Below are 19275 nucleotides of genomic sequence, written 5' to 3' on the forward strand. Positions count from 1 at the left end.
CTGATTTACTTCTTTTTGATGCCTGATGCTACTTAAATCCAGTATAGCTGAGAGTTTAACACAGTCACAAGAAAATTCATAGAACATTAAGTGATTGCAGTGGGGTGGCATTGATCGGCCGCTGCTTGTGGATCGTGATAAAGTGCATGGGATCGGTGAGTTCAAGAGGACATGGCCAATGCTAATGGAGTTAGAATTTGTGTGTAGTGGAGTGCTCCCAGTCTTTTGGCCTCAGGGTGTATCTGCCTGTTCAGTAAACAACCTCATCACAGGCCTGATTTCTGCCTGAACCGTAAACAGAACGTGGTTCAGTGGAAGGGCCCGGGCTCTGAGCGCCGTTTAAATCCTGTTTGGTTTGGAGATAAGCTGAAGAGCACAGAAGGGAAAATAAAAGGAAAGGAGTGAAACAGGGCTGAACTGCCAGCTATTTCCTTCAATTACTTTATGACTTTATTACTGCAAGATCTGGCCAAATTACACAACAACAGCAAACCTTTGTGATCAGGGCGGATTGTTTGTTTAAAGCATGCTGTTGCAGTGGTGAAGGACTCTTCACAGCCCTCTAATGCATAAGTGGGAAGGGCATGACTAGATTGGAATAAAGACAGTTTATATTGTATATGACTGAAACCCATACTGTATGCAGTATCAACTATCTGACTGTCCATCTCTGTGTGACTTAATTCATTAATTTGCAGACATTCTGAACAGTAGCACTCAGGTAGCACTGAGCAAAGCCCTCGCTCTGCTGACGTGTTAACATTCAGTCATCTTACTTGACTGGACAAACTGGACCTGGCAAGAGAAGAGTTAAAGGGGCAGTGGTGCAGCCCAGGGGTTGTAGACTAGGTTAGGCAGCCGGGTAGGTGCTGTGTTTGCTCCTGTGTGTGTGTCTTCCTGGCAGTGGCTGTGTTTACCCTCTGCATGTGGAATTCCAGAGCCCCCTCACACTCTCCTCTGTCCTGCATTTTTGTGGTCGACCAGTGTGACAGGGGAGAGTGTGGGAAAAACGGAAGCTTCAGGACCAAAAATGCACCGATGGAAACAATGAAAAGAAAGAATACAGAGAGGGGAAAAGAAAGAATGACAGAGAAAAGTAAACCCAAGCCCAGGAGAAAGGAGATGATTGTTTGCAGAGAATGGTGGGATAATAGGTTGCTTCCCTTTATTTCCAGCGCTCATTTTAGGGGCAACTCAATACCTCTGTTATTGAGGCACATCTGAAATGCATCCCAGTGTAGGCCTAAGCTCCTCCAGCTTATAATAGAATCACTGTGCTGGGTGTACTCAAACAGTTCAAGGTTATCCAGCTCTCCAAACACCTTCCTCTAGCCAGCTGTTGAACTGTAAGCTGTTGTTTGATACAGATTTACCAGCACTGGCCTCACCTGGTCCTCCCATGAGTAGTACACCACTGGTGATCATTGACAGTTGTTAGTTGAATCTGTTTATTGGTATGACATTTGGTTTTTGGTCTTCTTTAAGAAAGAAAATGAAGTGACGATTTCTGTTGACACAGGCATATGATTTCCTCTGTTTGAAGGCCTGCATGACAAAATCCCACAAGAGTGCTAGCCAATCAGCTTTATCTGAAACTGCTGACTTGTGTCCAGTGATTGGACTGAGTGACTAGTCAGCATTCAGTTGTAATTAAAGGTTAAAAGAAGCTAGAAAAGACCTTGGCAAACTTTCTTTTAAGCTCAACTAACATGTGGTACACTTGCTTGAAGCAAATGTGCTTCATGTTGGTATCTACTCAGCAGGGCAGGGCTCTCTGGTCTATCAACATACCACAGCTGCCAACTCGAGGGGCTGCAAGGACTCAGAGTAGTATGACTTCAGTGAAGGCTTTGAAAGGAGCAATTTGTAACACAAATAAATGAGCCTGTTTGGTATTTTGTTTGCAAGGTTTGGCGAGACGCAGCTGTAACTACGGAAACCCGGGCTGTCGTGTGGCATTACTAATAGGGTGACAATTACAGCAGCACCATTAATGTCAGCCTCGCTGCTGCTTTCACTCCCTATTAATCAGCCACAACAGTAGTTATTTTCACAGGATACTGTATACACACAGAAGGTGCCAAACGTGTGTTTATGGTTAAACTTTATCACTGTTGGTCAGCCTGAATAACATTAAGACTAGCTACCTGAATACACAAAAAAATCAAAACAGCTATATTTATGTCAGGACTAAAATTGTCATCTTTAGGCTTTTATCTGGGCATACTACAAGTTCAGATTTTGTTCTCACCTTCAGTGTTTCTGGCTGCTGCCTGACTCTTGACAGAGTGAGAGACTGTTGACAAAGAAAGTGATGTGAAGAACCAAGAGGTCAAGTTTTTTTCCCTTTCAATATGAAAGGGGTTGCTTCCTGTCGAGGTATGCCACGCTTAAAGTGGGCCAGTTCTATTTGTGGTTGTGTAATGGTATGAAAGAACAACTGTGCAGCCCCTTACAAGGAGGTAGTGTGTACCCTCATTACCTTGTTAATGCTCCTTTGGCAAGCTGCTGTTATGGGGCGAGAGGTTAATGCCAGCTAAGCTTTATTTATTGTTCCCCCTAAAAAATGCTTAACAGATTTAATGTATAAGGTTACAGACGTGTCTGCTCCTGCTCTACGCCTCACCAGTTCTTATAATGGTTTACTCTGTGAAAGCACTGTATTTGTTGTATGATTATGTGAAAAGGACTTTGTGATTCCTTGTCTATGATCTCCAGACTTCGGTATGAAACCCTTCAGATAAATATACAAAGTAAATACTGCTGTTCTGATTATGCACCACATAAGAAAGACTATGTATGTGACTTAAATTGTCTGTAGTCATTGCCCACAGGTCCATATAGTAATCACCACAATAATCTTGCCAATGAGAAAATCACATCACCCAGGACAAGGATCAGGAATTTGCCCCCTTCTTGTCACAATAGCGCGTGAGAGGCTCTCAGTAAACACTTAACCCCCACTAGCCTGCACTGACTGCACACACAGAGACGCTATTTGAAATATTTGAACTTTTCTCCGGTCAGAAGATGACTCATCAGACACCATGCACACACACACACACACACACACACACACATATGCTCAAATAATCACAAGTTGTAAAAACCGTTATGTTCGCATATTAATTTAGCTCTGAGTAGAACAGTACACTGGGGCAAATCCATAGCGAGGTGTTCAAACAGCTTGGACCCGATGTATTGCTTTTCAGATACACTTTTGTCACTGTATAACCCCTCTGGGAATTATATTTTTGGTCTTAAGTGACAGTTATCTTGTGTCTGATTAACAGGCAGGCGTCCACAGAGAGTTCAGCCAGTGGGAGTGTATCCAGCGGCCAGCATACGGTCCATGAAGCCATCCGGCCAACAGGTGGGTCTGATGCTGCAATTCTACACACGCTTAGTACCGTGCTATAACTTGGCCTGTTGGTGCTGTAGTCCTTGTGCAGGGGGGACGTTATACCCTCTCTATGCCAGTGTCAGTGATTACAGCCAGGCATAGTGGACATTCCCCATGGAGGACTGATAAACACCGCTGGATATTTTTAGCCAGCTCCAGCATGCTCGGTGGTGTGCAGGATGTGTAAATGTATTTTACACACTGTAAAAGATAACTACATTGTCATAATAATAAAGAGTGTACACACTTTAATTACAACCTTGTTAAAGTAGTACAAGTGAGGTTTTATTGGTTATTATATTACAATGACTTGTGCCACGACCCTCTTTAGAGTTAATGCCAAGTGAAGTTAAAGCAGCCAGATCTTAATGGGTATATTATTATAAAATAAACAAACTTTCCAGTGCGGTAATTTTCTGTTTGATCATACAGTCTGTATGTATCCAAGACTAGAGGTCAGATTACTGCTGAAGGGTAAAGAAGCATAACAGTGATGACATTTTGTAATGAGATCCAGTGATGGGAACAGTTTGGGCATTCCCATCTGTCGGTCATTCGTAAGTAGTCGTAATTACTTTCCTTCCGCCAAAAAGGCTGTCCAGTTGTACCCCAGAAATTACACTTAAGAGAACGAAATGTGTAGCTCAGTCTTTGCAAAGTTTATTATGGGTAATGCACTGCAATTGTGGGTGCACGCACTCACGTGTGCCCTGTCATCCTGCCCTATTTCCACAACTCTTTCCATCCTGAGCGAAGTGTTGAGCTTATTGCAGTAACAGTGATATTAAGCAGTTGACGCTGATGCACACATCTGTTTGCCCAATCAAGGCCTTTTTTTCCATAGACCCACTATACATTAGCATTAGCAAATCACACTATTCATCACATCACGTGGGTGTCACAGTCGAGCCGACCCAGAGATCAGCTTGTTGGAAAAACACCCCCCCCCCCCTCCCCCAAGAAAAAAAAGGGTATGTGTGTCTGTGACCAGAACATTTCATTTCATTCTCCCTCTTCCCCCCCAAAACTATGAAGGCTGGCATAGGTTAACAAACATCTTATAAACTCATCAATTACTGTAACTGGATCCGTTGGGAGAAGCTTCTGAATTTCATGAATGCATTTTTTCCATCGTTCAGGGCGCAAAGGGTGGGGGAGATGCTTCGCTCTTGACTTTAAAAAAATGTCTGAATCAAAGATAAAATAAATCCCAGTACCAAAACCAGTTAACCATGTATTGAGAGTGGGACTGGGAGCTGAACAGAGACTCACTGTGGTGTTTTGGAGGGAGGGGGGTGTTATTAGAAGGGGCACAGTCTTTGTGGAGCTTAGGAGTGCATCAGGTCTTTCTGCCTGCCCAGTGTACCTTTGTAGCGAGATGACTGAGTTCCCCTGATCGACTCTGACAGGGAGTTAGAGTGGGTCCAAATGGAGAGCATTCTCTATGATCAGCTGTCAACCACCATTAATCACACTCTCCCTTTATCTCTCTCTTGTGCACTCTCTTAATCTCTTCCTCCCTTTGCTCATACAACTCCCCCTTTATCCTCTGGATAACTTTTCCTGCTCACTCACCCCATTTCCCCCTTTCCTTCCCTACTTCTTGTGTGTTAGTGTTTGACATGAGAGGAGGGGAGGGGTTCTGATGAGGGCCGATCAAAGCTTACAAACCTAGATTATATCGACCACATGTGTTTTACAATGCTTCCCTTGAAGCTTTCTTGAGATTCTTGGGTCTCCACAGCTGGTGACTGTGAGAAGATTTATTGCTTTCAGTTTGAGAAGGCAATGAATGCTGCACTTGTGCCATTTTAATGGGAGTCCGATCATGTTGGGACGGGTAGCTTAGGCCTTTCTATCAAAATAAAACAGTTTGATGCCTTGTTGGGAAAGGAAGGTAGTTATTGGCTGTCATAGTGTTTTCAGATGTATTACATAAGTTATTGGATGTTTAATTTTAGGCAGTCAATAATACACCTTTTTCATGCTAGATTACTTTTCTTAAATAATGTATTTTATTTGGTATCTTGGTACTTGTAGATAATGTCAGATGTATATACTAACAACAGTACATAAGTTTAGATTCCTTTGTATTGGAGTATAAAAAGACCCAAACTTAAAATAATTATGGTTGATAACTGATTATTCTGTTATTCTGTCTGACCTTTGGGGTTAGTTTGCCATTGATCAAGCTATTGACTTTATTTCTCCTATCATTTTTTGTTCTAAGTGTCATGTGGAGCGGGATATTGTCCCATTAACTTTCTTTTGCTGAGCTAGAGGAAGCTGCTTCCAGCGGTCATGTCATCAGATTGGAAGTAGGGGAGATGTTTTCGTTCTCCAGCTCAGTCAGGCCCCACGGTGTAAAAGAGCACCAAAATAAACAGAGTGTGCAGAGAGGGAATGAAAGGGAATACTGTTTGGGAGCACAAACACGGCAGCTCTAACTGAACTGGGAATGCCTTTTCTACTGGTTGCCTGGCCGTGTGCCAGCCGAAAGGATGGGGAGCAAGGGGGCTTAGAACGAGGGGACAGCCAGACAAAAGGCTGTTCACCGAGATGAATGAGCAGATTCGCTAGTAACCACCATGACTATAAATTAAGATCAACAAAACATTGACCAGGAGGGTTTTAGTATAAGTTTTTGATGCATATGCTTGACCTAAACAAGCATAAACACCTTGTGCCGCCCTCTTTTTATTAATTAGTCTTTCATCTGTTTCTTCCCAGGTCTTTCTGTATACCACAAGCTGTTCCAGGGTCAGGAGCCCGGTCACAGATGACATGAAGGCACCCAGAGGCACATCCTGCCCCTCTGTCAGCCTGACAGGTGTCTCTGCATGTAACTACATCCTCACAGAGGTGTATTCTGGGAAGGGACAACGGCAACAGATGAAAGCATGCCAGACATCGAACAGGGCCCTATTAACTTCTCTGTGATACAGCCACAGACATGCAAGAGGATAGTCTGTGAGTCCAGGAATGCCCAGCTTTGACGCAGGTTGGGATTTTGTTGCGCAGCTCAACATCAGTTGGCCTTTTCAGCTCCCCCCACCTCCCCTTTATCCCCCTTGGCTACATTCAGTCTATATCCCAACAGTTGTCCGCCCTCATTCTTGCCATGGTACTGATGCCACAGAAAGATTTCACTGACAGATAGCTTTCAGCAGATGGTTCTTCAAGCCCCAGTGGCATTTTAACTACAGGATTCAACGTTTTGTTCATGCAGTGGCATGTGCACTGCTAACCATTCATGTACATTTTTTCTTCCTAAAAAGTTATACAAACAGGCGAGGTGAGGTGAGGTGATGGGACTTTAGAAAAAAAATTTGTTTGATTTAATTTGATTGTTTGAACAGTATTGTATAGGTTGTATGAGCAGCTTCATATCTTGCTGCAATGAATGGTGAGCATGCAGAGACGTTCCTTTCATGTGTAGCTTCGAGCATTAAGACAGTCCAACCCCCGGCCCTTATGGCAAGACAACTTGCTGCCAAAACAGACTCTATGGTCATCGCCTAAGGATGTGTTAAAGTATAGAATTCTTTGCTTGTAGGTGTGAGCTTAAATATGATTGGTTGCTGCCTTGTTCCCTGTTTACAAGGACAATGTAACACTGTTGCCGGGTTTTATATCAAGAATTTAGTAAGCTTCTGATTATTCCTATAAACTGTTGACTTGTTGATGTTGAGTTTCTTGGATGGACCAAATTTAATATTATTATGAAGTAAATTATTGTTATTGCATCAGTAGTTTTTATTTACTGTACATTGTCCACTATTGGCCTTTTTGGCCATTTATGTAGCTCAAAGCATAACATAAAGAGGAATAATGGTTATGCATGAACATTCCTACAATGAAGGTTAATGCTGCACCAGCAGACCAATATCCTTAGGGATATTCTGTTGCTTGGGACCATTTAGTGAGTTCTCTCAGGGCGTGTTCATACAATAAAGCATCTCTGTTATATATCAATAGATTGAGCCTATGTTTATGATGACTTTGTCAGAAATACTTGAATTTCATGCATGTCTTTGTCACGTCAACTGATTATCATCAGAGTGATTTTGCACAGATCATAGTTTTTGATGCAGTACAACAGAAATGATTTTAATACACTTGATTGTGTTTTTGTGTAGTAATCGATGTTAAACTTCATGTTGTGGATTTACTGCTGTTAAACAAGCACATGCTATATTACAAGAATCCAACTGTAGGCTCCAATTCAATGTGTATATTCTCCTGTGGTGATACAAAGTTGTTTACAGTCTTATCATTTAATCTGTTTTGCTGTTTGTTTACAACACACATGCATGGAAATGTAATGTTTTTAGAATCATCCAGGCAGTCTGTGTCAAACAACATTGAAATGAATACCTAGAAAACATTAAAACATGCTGCTTATGTCAGTAAATGTATTTGTTCACCGTACACTGGAAGTTGTCAATCACTGGACTTTGATTTCTTCACTTTGGGTCATCTAAATTTACCCGATTACCCTTTAAAATAAAGTGCTCTAAAATATTTAATGCAAACAGACAAACTAACAATAATGAAAATAGAACAATTCTATCAAACTGTCCATTTTTTAATTAAAAAAACGGTGTTTCCAAGAGTAATAAGAAAGACATTTACAGTTTGTGATCTAGTTAAGTGTTCACTTAGTGACATACATCGTCTCATACAACAGAAAGGCTTCACTTTAAAACAGAACGATCCCTGGAATCACCATCCTGTTGTATTACAGAGGTAAACATAACCATGGAAATACTACTTTGAAATAAAGGTTGGTTTCCAGCATGTTTTCTTTTTTCCTAAGGTCATTTTTAATCAACAGCATTTAATCCTAAACAGTGTAGGGAGCTGTGGCGTGCACTGCGTCAGTTTCCAGCTCGGACATTCGAAGGTGTCCTGTGTGTCAGGGCCGAGGGAAACATCATTTTGTTTCCCCCCTCTTTGACGTATTCCTATCATACTGAGTTCAGTCTGCACTCTCAGTCATTTTTTGACTGCAATTATTGTATGTCCTTAAGAAAGCAGTGGTCATTTTAATATTATTGTTCTGTTCCTCTTTCATTGAAAATGGGCTTCGAATACCAACGTTATGTAACACTGAGGTACAGGCTACTCAAAATGCTGGGATATGCGAAAAAACAAACATGAGAAACAAGGCGATTGTGGAAGAGGTCTGATGGGTCTGAGAGCGCCGTTAGTAAAGTGGTGTTTGACAAGTCTTCTAGGTAAATGCTGCCAATGGTTGTGAGCAGAGTGGTGGACTGCATCTTTGTTTTTTCGTGAGAGAGCTCGGGCAAGGCCGACACAGGGGTTGGAGGCACTCGTGGAGGACAAATTGTACCGCGCCCCCTCTGACCCCTTATACCCGCTCCTGAGTAGTGCTGGGAGCAATCACATCCCATGTCTCTCGCCGGGCCCTGAAGCCCTGAAGTCTAGCTGCACTTGCAGGACTTGACGACCATGTTGGAGAGCTGCTCGACTTTAGGGGAGCGACCCACATAGTAGAGGATGGTGAGTGGCTCCAAGTCCTGAGGAACACAGCAGGGTGAGGCGGATGCTTCGGGGTTCAGGGTGTTGTACAGGCTCAGCAGCTAAGGAAAGAAGAGTAGGAGGAGATAGAAATCAGCAAACACTTTACCACAAACAGATTCATGATTTCAGTGTGCTGTGGCACTTTGTCTCACCGAGCTGTGGGTGGTGTCAGCGCTGCGTAGGTAAGGACAGGGTCCAGAGCAGAAGTTAGCATAGTACCCCTCAGGCTGATGGATCCACCTCCAGCCTAAATCCTGACGGAAATTAATATATAGTGGTCGCACACAGCAGTTCTCCTCGTAATTGCTGAAGAGACAATAGAGGACGGAGAGGATTACATTTCAGAGTTGTATACATTTTCCTCCCTATGGCCCCACAGCCAGAGGTGAGAGAGACGTTGAGAAATTCCACTCTTAGGTGTGCCCTTATTTTCCCCCTTGGAGTCAGCCCAGGTGTCTTTAGTGCTGCCTGTCAGCCTGAATTCAGAACTAAGGAGACGTCGTGTAAGAGGAGGTAGTGTTTGCTAGTACCGGGACAGATCCAGACTTGTATCAGCTAATACCTCTGTCATGCTCATCTAGGTGATTAACAAGCTCATTGTATGTATTCTGTGCCCACGTATTCCTCTTCCCTGCCATCTTTTTGAGACGTGACAGCTGATATTTCCATTTCATGTTGCCTTGGCTGAAGTACTACTTGCAAACATACCCCCTGTCTGTACAAGTGTAATAGTGGCGTTTTTTCCTTTGCAATACCCAGTGTTCAAATCTCTCCAAAACTGAGTGCAGGTGTAGCGAGAGAAATTATTTTACAAAAGACACTGAACAATAGTTCAAGCAGTGCATTACATTTCCCAGGATGATGAAATGTGTCTTACTTGAAGCAGTAATTGGTGTCAAGTGCCCGCTTGCGCCTGCGGGAGGAGGATTGGGCATCCAGCCTGTGGGGTGGGAGCATCATGAGGATGAGGTGAGGGTAGAGCTGCTCCTTGGGTTTTTTCACGTCATAGTCCGGATCCATACCTGCAGGAGTGACTCAGTTAGTCTGGAGGATACCAAAAATAACTGCCCAAAAATACAGAAGATTTGTTGAGAATTGTAAAGATCAAGTTCAAGAGCCGACTTCAATGGAACCACAGCTTCACTCTAATCAGTGTAGTCAACTGTAACATTTGCAGGAGGATCCTGTAATACCCGGGCACAATTTTCATCCTTCTTCTTATTCAACTCTGGTCCCTAACTTCCTTCTTTCCTCTGTTCTCCCCCCTGGGCCTGTGTCTGCTCATCCAATCTACCCCTGATAGTTAAAGCAGTGGATATCTCAGGAGAGATGCTGCTGGTGGATATGTACGCCTGTCTTTAATTCAGGGCCAAGCGTCTGAGCACCGTGGCAGCACATTCCTTGTGGCCAAGCCAGTCGGGAGTGTTCCCAGGACTGAGGGCCCGGGGGCCCCAGTGCTAAGTGAGATACCAGATCAATTGTATTCCCATGCTCTGTGTCTCTCTCTTCCTCTTAGAGAGGAAACCCATTATCTTACCAAAAAGGCCTCAGTAGGTATTATTGCTGCTGCAGGAACATGTTGATGACTGGATTAAACCAGTCTTCTAATAACGAGAGTATTGTGAGTGTTTTATAACCGGATTGTCATTCATGCTTGCACTAGAACATGCCCAGCACAAAGAGACAAAATCAAGGCATCTTCAATTTGGCAGTGAATACACAGAAACAAACTGCCTGCTGAGCCTTTCATGCAAATTAAGAAAAAGACAGACAACTATTTGGGCTTTCATCGATTCCTCTGACATTTGTAGAAGTAAATGATAGAGTTCACTCTGCCAAGATGCAAATACCAGATGGGGTGTCCTATAAAGGGCCTGTATAGAGTTTTTTTGGGCCATATTTAAAATAAAGAGAAGAACACTAAGCAGTATCCACTATTAATATAACTAACAATCCAAAAGTATTCATGAAATTTTAGAAACATCTGAAACAGTCCCTATAAACTAGACCCCCCCCCCCCCCCAAAAAAAAACAAAACAAACTCCTAGCATAAATTTGTCTTAAGACCCACTAATGCAGATCATCCTAAAAACAGCACTCCCTCAATAGCACTAATCAGAATAAGCCAAATGTTTCAACAAACATGAGATGCCTATCTGGAACATTAGACAAATCAAACACAAATCAAACAGATGTATATGTTATCTGGCTTTTGATCATGAATACAAACTGGCTGAACATTTTTTCACGGTGTGGGTTCAAAAGCATAGAAATCCAGACAAAATACAGACTTAGCGACCACAGTTTGGCCATAGAGACAGGACAAAAAATCGGGAAACGTGGACAACAGGCCAGACTGAGACTGAGATTTGCTCTCAAAACATAGCAAATTGAGTACAATACTTGAAAACGACAGGAGCTATTAATTCCCAATTTTTACAAAACTTATTCAAAGCAGAAAACATTTGATTAATCTAGGAGAGAGATGTGCAAGAATCAAAGGAATAATTAGACAGTTTTAGAAATATGTTTATTTTTTTTTCTTACTGCAAGTGAGATCAGAAGATTGATACCACTGTACGCTAAATCTGAAGCAGCTATCGGCAAGAAAACTAATAAGTGTATTTCCCATAAGCAAATTTTATAACTTCATATTATGTAGTTGCGTGCCATAAACTGAGGAGCAGACAGTGATAACATCCCACTGAATTTGACAGCTAAGAATCTTGACTCACCTATCACTATCTAACCAACACTAACCATTAACCGACCATTTTTTCTCTCACCCAATTATAATATTCATCATATTGGCATTATATAAATGTGTCTGTCAGTGTGAAAGCATGGCAATATTTGTTAACCTTGTTAAAATGGAATTTTAACTGAGTAAGGCAAATACATAACAAGCTTTAGGAAAACAACGGCTGATACAAATCCAGACCATCTTAATTTCTGTCACATCACTGATGTAATAAATGTAGTCTCACCTTTGAACTTGACTTCCAGCACCTCATTGGCATTCTCAATAATGTCACCATTAGGCCTGAAAGTATGGCAGGGACAATGCACATTGATCTCCAGGCCAAGATTGGTCTCTGAGGGGGAAACAAGAGCAGACGGTAAGGATGTAAGGAGGTGACATTTTTCCCTGAGGCCATTATCCTGCATGTTAAATGAACCGGTGCTCTTTGGCGGGATATGTAATAAGGTGAGATGCAAAGAAAATGTGAGGTGTCCCACTCACGTCGGTACATCAGCCACTCCCTCACGGTCTCTGTAACATCAAAGGAGACCCACTCAGGCGTTCCCTTGGTCAGGACGTTCTTGCCCCCAACGTAGCGCTGTTTGGCTTTGGGGTCGTCTTTCTGGAGGATCTGTGAGGAAAGATGAAAATGCGACCCAGCTGCATAAACTCTCTTTCTTTTACACACACACAGAACTAGAGCTGTCTGTCTGAGCCAGATTCTCCAGGATGCCTTGGGCCAAATGTCTACTCCTCATGGAAAAAGTGACTCCCTGTGTTGATATCCCCATTTTGCAAGTTAATGCCTGTGCGTTACCCCTCAGCCAATGAGAACCTGGCTGTCCTTCACATCAGCGGTTCAAACTTTGACTTTAGCTGGGCTCCCAGATGCAGTGTCATGCAGTTCAGAAAAAAAAAAGAAGTGCGGGCATTCAGGTCCAAACTGTGTTATCGAGTCTCCAAAACCCAAAGTGTACAAAACTGACAATGGGGGAAAACGCAACAATGTGGTTCAGACATTCCTATCTGCATCAGCACCTCCCTGAACAAATGTGTTTAGTAGTGAGAAATGTATGTGTTTGGGTGGTGTGTATGAGCCTTTAGCCCCACAGCAGTGCTGTGGATAACCGGGTTCCTGAACATTGTCAGCATCTAATCTGTCTTCCTGTGGGAACGGGGGGCCAGAGGACTGCCAGTGTCAGCCGTCTGCCAATCAGCTCCAGTCTGAAAAGTGTGGGGGCGAGCGAGCAGCTCCATTTACTCCCTCGGTGGGTGACCCTGCCTCTATCTCCTCCTAGGCCCCTGGAAACAATCTGAGGGCCTGACAGTCTGTATTCAGCGCTGGCCAGAGCCTTGCCTCAGAGGTGGTATGCAGTCCGGAGACGCTTGTCTCCCTGGCAGGAAATGTTGGAACCTGATCATTACTCCTAGTCTCTCACGGGAGATTAATGAGGAAACCGAACAAAATAAAATCCATTCCTGACACCACCACCCCCACCCCCCAACCCCACACATACATACAGACATCGAACAGATGTCTGTATGTATGCTTTAACACAGTTCACAAAAAAATACTCATAAACACATAAATGCAGGTGCAGATCTATAAACCCCCTGATGAAAAAATAACACCTTACTTGATCTAACAAGGATGGACAACTGCTTTGAGATTGACAGCTAAGAAAGAAGAATGGTAATCTAGGGTTTCTTAAAGACGGCTGTGCAAGCTCTTAAATTTGCCCTAATGTAGAATCCATTTGACTGTACGCACATGGAATAATGATCAGCGCATGAAAAGAGGAGAGAGGGAGTTGGACACCCTAATATAAATGTTTTCATCTTTCTCACTGACCTACACAGGCCTTCTGAGAGAAATAGAGCACATTACCCCCCCTGCGCTCTGCTAACAGTGGAAACGAACGGTCAGTTCACACACCTGGTAGAGCTCAATCCTCTGCTCGTTTTTTTTGGCGCCGGGGTTGGGGATCCGCAGGGCTCGAAACTCGGCCCGGAACAAGTTGGTGGAGTTCTTCTCCATGGCCGAGACGTTGAAGCGGAATACCTTGGAGGTGATACCCTTAGGGCAGTAGGGGAGGTCATCTGCGGGTAAAGTGGAAATGATGACTCAACAGTGGCTTTAAAGATGTTATTAAATATCTCCTTACAAAAAAAGATCATATTGGAACTTATTGTTTCTTTTGTCAGAATCCCTCTAAGCTCTTATCCATCTGTTACCTCATTGTGTACATGTTATCAAAGCCTATTTTCCACTGACATCCTCACAGGGGTGGACATGTTTACCTTCTGATTATTGATACGTTTTTTTGCAGAGGATTTCCCTCTACAAGTTTCGCTCTTTTTGTTTTTACTATTTCTTGTCCATTCCAGAGAGACGTGGGCCATTACCGCGAACCATCTGCTTGTGCTTTGTGCGGTCCGAGTTAGCAACAAGTTGAAGTCATGAAATGAAAACCAAATGTCCCATGTGTGGCGGAGGAGCAGGCTTGCAGTGGGACGGCAGTGTGCTCCTCCTCCCACCAGCTCTGGAGCCCAACAGGTGTTCCGAGGGCTCGGACAGCAGCCAAGTATTCCCTGGAACCATGAGGTTTAGCTGGGAACATGTAGGCTCAGAAGCTGGAGCAGAACAATACCTGAGAAACCATCGAGGAGGGCAACTCCATCCTGACAATAACCCAGCTAAGTGCATGCTTGAGCAGCAATAACTTTGCTGTATGTGATAATACACTGACCTTTAGCAGATTCTGCTAAAGAAATGGCCACATTGTGATTCTATCTGAAAAGCTTCCTGTTTTACTGAAGCTTTTGTCCTTTTTATACCATAATATCATTGAACAGTTTATTAATTTAACAGGCCAAGCACATGCAGTGTTGGGCAAAACAAGCACATAGCAAACTTTTTATGGGCCAAGTGGAAACAGTCATTTACAGCCAAACCATGGCTAATTTATTACTCTAAGCTTACACTTTATTACAAAGCCTCAGATTTGTTGGTGGTTGAAAAGGGCACTGCACCTTTAGCTGATTTGCACCTCGAGCTGTTTCGGAACAAATGGAAACTCAGAAGTTCAGTTGTTCCTGTGTCATGCAAAAGGAACTCGCACATCTCCGAGTATCTGTACTTCATTTGACCCATAATCCTATTTGAGCGTCCTCCCAGTCATTATCTGATATTTCCACAAAGTTTTTTTTCAACTTTTCCTATTTATAGGTGACCTTTTCAGCATTCATCCCAAGCCAGATATCTGTCCAGTGTTTCCACACAATCTATAAGGAGGAAACCTCAGTAGCCTTTTCCTCCCCTCACTCACTGCTCTGTCTCACCCCCTCTGCCTCCCCCACAGAAGGTGGAAAGCCCCACTTCTAGAGGAGATTTGAAATTCTAATCAAGTCTTTGGTTTCCTTTTGGATGACCTCATTTTCCCCATTGCAATGGTTTTAGGTGGATTTCACATTATGGCTTATTTTTGCCAAGGGTCTGAAAGGTAATTTGTTCCATGTTGGTAAGTGGAGGGGTTTGCTTGTATAATTAAAATGAAATACATTCACCAATTTACTGACACCACCATTTTAGATGATAGCGCTTAAGACCGATTGTCAGGATGCTGATACAAGGTTCGCCTAATTTTTTTTTTTTTCCAGTGTTATATATAATCAAAAAACATACTCTGATATTCTGTATTTTAAACATGGAAATAAACAAATTAGATCTGCTGATTTAGATAAATTACACACTGTTCCTAGTTAAGAATCTGATTACAGAATTTAGTTTTAATCCAGGACATTAACACATTTGCAAAGGTGTATTTATAGTCACATATAAAAGCCTAGATAACAAAATGATGCCCAGCTGATCTCATTCTGATAGTAACACTCAATACATTTGAACATAGATTGGCTTTAAATGAGGGATTTATAGGTAAGGCAGGAAGGCCCGGGGACTGACATTTGAATGGCCCAGTTGCAAAGCTTAACATAAAGTGCCTCATACAGACGCTATTGACCAAACCTCGCACCCTGACACACGCTCACCCTCCTGTGTCTGGGATCCTCTCCTGACACAGAGGCTCACTGGTAAAAACTCTCAGGAATCAACTCTCATTTCCCCTTTCCCGGAGGATTGTCTGTGATATCAGTCTCTCCAGAGCTTTGTGGAGGTAAACAAAGGGAATAGGAAGCATTAGGCGGCAGGTGTTAGCCAGCTCCTGAGGTGTCTAGATCTCAACAACAGATACTCCTTTGACAATATAGTAGTTTGAGTGCTCTATTATCGTGTTAAATAGCAGTATCTGAAATTAATATTTGTTTGAATTATGCTATGGTCTGATTTTCACTTACCCATTACCCAGAAATGGACATTTAATTTTATTAAAACAGATTTAAAATGCTGCTTTTGTATCAGAAAAGAGTGTCATTTCTCTACTCCCTACTGGGGCAAGACATGAGATGATGTTATGCAGCTCTGTTCTGAAGAAAAACAAAAGAAAATTCCAGTTGATTAAGGATGAGGAAGCAAAAATGGCAAAGGCGTGGGAGTTTGGTGGTGGGGGTAGATGCTGTTTCTTTGGGAACAGGCCAGAGACCTCTGTCTCTGTTTGTTCAGATGACATCATCTTTCTACTATCCCATATATCAGATACCCTGCTGTCCTCAGCGCTAGTCCTCATTTTTTACTGACCCAACACTGAGTCAATGATTGGCTTGAAATTTCACTGAAGCTACATGCTTCAGTGTGCAAGACATGATCTTCAATGGTTTCTTAAAATGGTATTGTGCCAAAGGTCATCCTTCAGTTCAATAATGTCTTAATCTAATTTCTTCAACAGTATTTGATTTATGATGATATAATGAGCTGCACTGGTCTTCTGATGCATTACAAAATGAAGATCTATTGCTGCCCAGTCTTCATTATGTTTCATTTAGTCATAAATGGGAAATAACTTGATTTGAATTACTAGTAGTGTCTAGCAAAGTAGTCTGGAGCAAGTGGCGCATTCAAGTATGAGAGAAAAGTTTCTGTTTAACTTTTTAACTGGGCAGGAAAAAAGCAAAACTTGACAACATTCCCAAACACTCCCACCTTCCAAAAAACAGTGAATGTAAAACTCATTATATCCAGTAGGAATGAAAATGAACTACACTGCAAAATGATCAAGGTGACAGACGTTATGTTCCTGCATAGTGCAACATGCCCTGCTCTCTTTACGATTACATAATGGAAAGGGTGAGAAAAGTGCTAATTAATGTATGTTGGCACCTTCTGTTAATAAAAGTTAACGTCTTGCCAGTAATAAGTCAAGTTCATGTCTTGTATTATCGCCTAATGTATGGCCTACAGCATGAGACCAGCGTGATGTGTCCTGGGCACCTGGCCATCACTGATTCCACTCCTTAGACCTCTGTTTGTTTTGGGAGCTCTGGCTACCTCTGACCAGTGGATAAACCCCGAGCTGTGTATTTTGAATGTCAGAAGCACTTTGTGGGACCTGTGAAATGGATTTGATTCAGGGCTAATGCTGGAACCGGCAGAGGCTCTGCTTAGTGTCACAGCACAGCATAAACACCTGTTGATTTCAAAATGGCTACACCATACACTAACCGGCCTCTGACCATGAACAGGCACAAATCAAACTCTTCTACTTAAAAACCGACTTTCTCTGGAGAATCTGCTGCTCAGTGAGCTTCTGTTTCTGATTTCTGGAACAATCAATGAACCATAGTTTATACAGGAAATACCAATATGGATGAACAAGGGAATTACACGGAGCTACTCAGCTCTTCGCTACTAAAGAGAAATAGTGGGGGGAATAGAAGTGAGAGTCGTAACAGTGGATGAAAAATATTGGGAATCTGACGGCCAGAAAATGGAAATGAGGTATTGGAGTTGGCAAAATTTACTAGACTAACTGCCTGAGAATTTTCCTCGCTTAGGAATGTGTCAGAGTTAGGCTGGAGTTCCCATAGCTTTGGTGTGAGGTATGTATGAGGAATGGTGCTCATTCCAATTAGACTGCTTACTTTGCCCTCTCCTTTGCGCACCGCTCCACTGCGCACAGGCGCGTCTGAGCGTAAAAGCTGCACAGACACGAGTGGACTTAACGCCAGCTGGAAAAATGAGGTGCCTGTTTTTGACATCGTTACCTCACCTATAAAAATGTTGTATCGAGGCCATAAAGTTTTTAGTTTTATGAGCATAAATAGATTTGCACAAGTGAGTTTCCAAAGGCATTTGGATCACGTTTGAGCATCTAGCCTACTTCTGAAAGTGTTGGCTGCCAATCATAAATAATAACTCCACCCTATATACTTTTAATCACCCACATATTATACATAATATGTTTGTAGTTTATTAGGTGAGTGTGGGAAGTTGCAAAAAAAATAATCAAAAGACAATACACTTACTGTTTTCTGGCGGACCATTGATCATGTTGAACTTGTATATCTCTTTGGCATAGTACTCAGTCTCCGTGTTATCCTGTCCACAACTCTGATGCCTGTCTCTTCCCAGCTCCTCAATGAGCTCCTTGGTGCTGTTATAAAGGGCCAGAACCTGAAACGGTACTTGACTTGGACCTGTTGTTTGAGGCGGACTGGTCAGCCGGAGTTTACTTAGAATCTGTCCCCGGACCGCCTCTACTCTCTTTTTCTTTATGTGGTCGATGTCCACCGTAGTGCAAGTGGATAGCGACAAAGTCATTGTCACACAATTTGAGAGGAGGAAAAACAGAAGTGCTTTCCCTAGATTCATATTTTACTCTCCTTTCACTCACAACCGCGGCTTGTCAAGTAAAAAAAAGACAAAACACAACTAAATTCCGATTAGGAAAAGAATCCCTTTTCTCTTTTCATTCAGGTCGTGAGTGAGTTCTGTTCCTGGAGGAATCCCATTTTCTCAAGTGCTATGTCATCTTTGCAAAATGCGCATTTGCATGGGAGCAAATCCGTGCCATTTTGGAAAATAATCTCAACTCTTCCTTATAACTCTTTATCCTACTCTTCATCCCCCCTTGTCTCATGCAAGCATCTCTTCTCTTCTTCCCGAGTTTACCGGGCACCGATCTCTGCACCGCGGGTCACTTTCTCCATTGCATTGAGCTCTTTCCATCCACTTGTGCTTGTGGAGTCAGTGAGCCTCTCTGCTGTCTCCCTGCAGTCCAGCCTCTAACACACACGAGCGCTTTCCACTCTCACTCATACTTTATAGCCACAAGCTGTGACGTTTCCGAGGGAGGGGCAGCCAGTTGTAACACAATGAGATCTGTCCTCATCTGAAATGCATTGATTTAAGGCTTAAAATGTTGTGTTGTCAAACTTTACAACACGTGCATAATATTGGGCAATGAGGGGTTTCGCAAGAACTTGTTCTCGAAAAAATACGGAAGCCCCACTGATTGCACTGATTTGTCAAGCCAAATTTTTTGTTTTCTGTCCTTTCTACGGAGGGAGAGGACAAAAAACAATTTGTACTTAATGAATAAGACCGAAGTGAATGTTTTACTGTGTGCTCATAAATCCATCAATTAAGGACCCTAAGCCTGACTGGGGTGAGTGGAATTTTATGGTG

The 19275-nt window shown here is 42.7% G+C and overlaps 2 protein-coding genes across 6 annotated transcripts in view; one reads left to right on the forward strand and one right to left on the reverse strand.

Annotated features, from left to right (window-relative positions):
- The window catches only part of ttll5 (tubulin tyrosine ligase-like family, member 5), a 45984-nt gene extending 38172 nt beyond the window's left edge, over positions 1 to 7812 (forward strand). For all 5 annotated transcript variants that reach the window (XM_038729527.1, XM_038729526.1, XM_038729523.1 and 2 more), the window contains 2 exons: positions 3294 to 3373; positions 6134 to 7812. In XM_038729527.1, coding sequence (XP_038585455.1) covers positions 3294 to 3356 — 63 coding nt within the window. In that variant the 3' untranslated portion in view covers positions 3357 to 3373; positions 6134 to 7812. The remainder of the gene's footprint in view (positions 1 to 3293; positions 3374 to 6133) is intronic.
- A 158-nt stretch (positions 7813 to 7970) lies between these two features.
- tgfb3 (transforming growth factor, beta 3) lies at positions 7971 to 18891 on the reverse strand. Its single transcript, XM_038729533.1, has 7 exons — positions 18114 to 18891; positions 13630 to 13793; positions 12195 to 12324; positions 11938 to 12045; positions 9828 to 9972; positions 9103 to 9256; positions 7971 to 9009 (listed from the first exon to the last, which is right to left on the reverse strand). The coding sequence occupies exons 1-7, from the start codon at positions 18457 to 18459 to the stop codon at positions 8851 to 8853; spliced, it is 1206 nt and encodes a 401-aa protein (XP_038585461.1). The 5' UTR covers positions 18460 to 18891; the 3' UTR covers positions 7971 to 8850.
- Between the last annotated feature and the right edge of the window lie 384 nt (positions 18892 to 19275).

The sequence above is a fragment of the Micropterus salmoides genome, unplaced genomic scaffold (genome assembly GCF_014851395.1).
Source record: "Micropterus salmoides isolate LMB-PRFRI ecotype aquatic unplaced genomic scaffold, ASM1485139v1 Ms_hic_scaffold_19, whole genome shotgun sequence".
NCBI lineage: Eukaryota > Metazoa > Chordata > Actinopteri > Centrarchiformes > Centrarchidae > Micropterus > Micropterus salmoides.

Excerpts from the sequence above, each read along its gene's own strand:
- tgfb3 (XM_038729533.1), bottom strand. The coding sequence starts at position 18,459 with ATGAATCTAGGGAAAGCACTTCTGTTTTTCCTCCTCTCAAATTGTGTG. Across the intron at positions 9,973-11,937 it reads GCTGGAAGTCAAGTTCAAAG|GTATGGATCCGGACTATGAC; the intron begins GTGAGACTACAT and ends TCACTCCTGCAG. Across the intron at positions 9,257-9,827 it reads GACACCAATTACTGCTTCAA|CAATTACGAGGAGAACTGCT; the intron begins GTAAGACACATT and ends TTGTCTCTTCAG.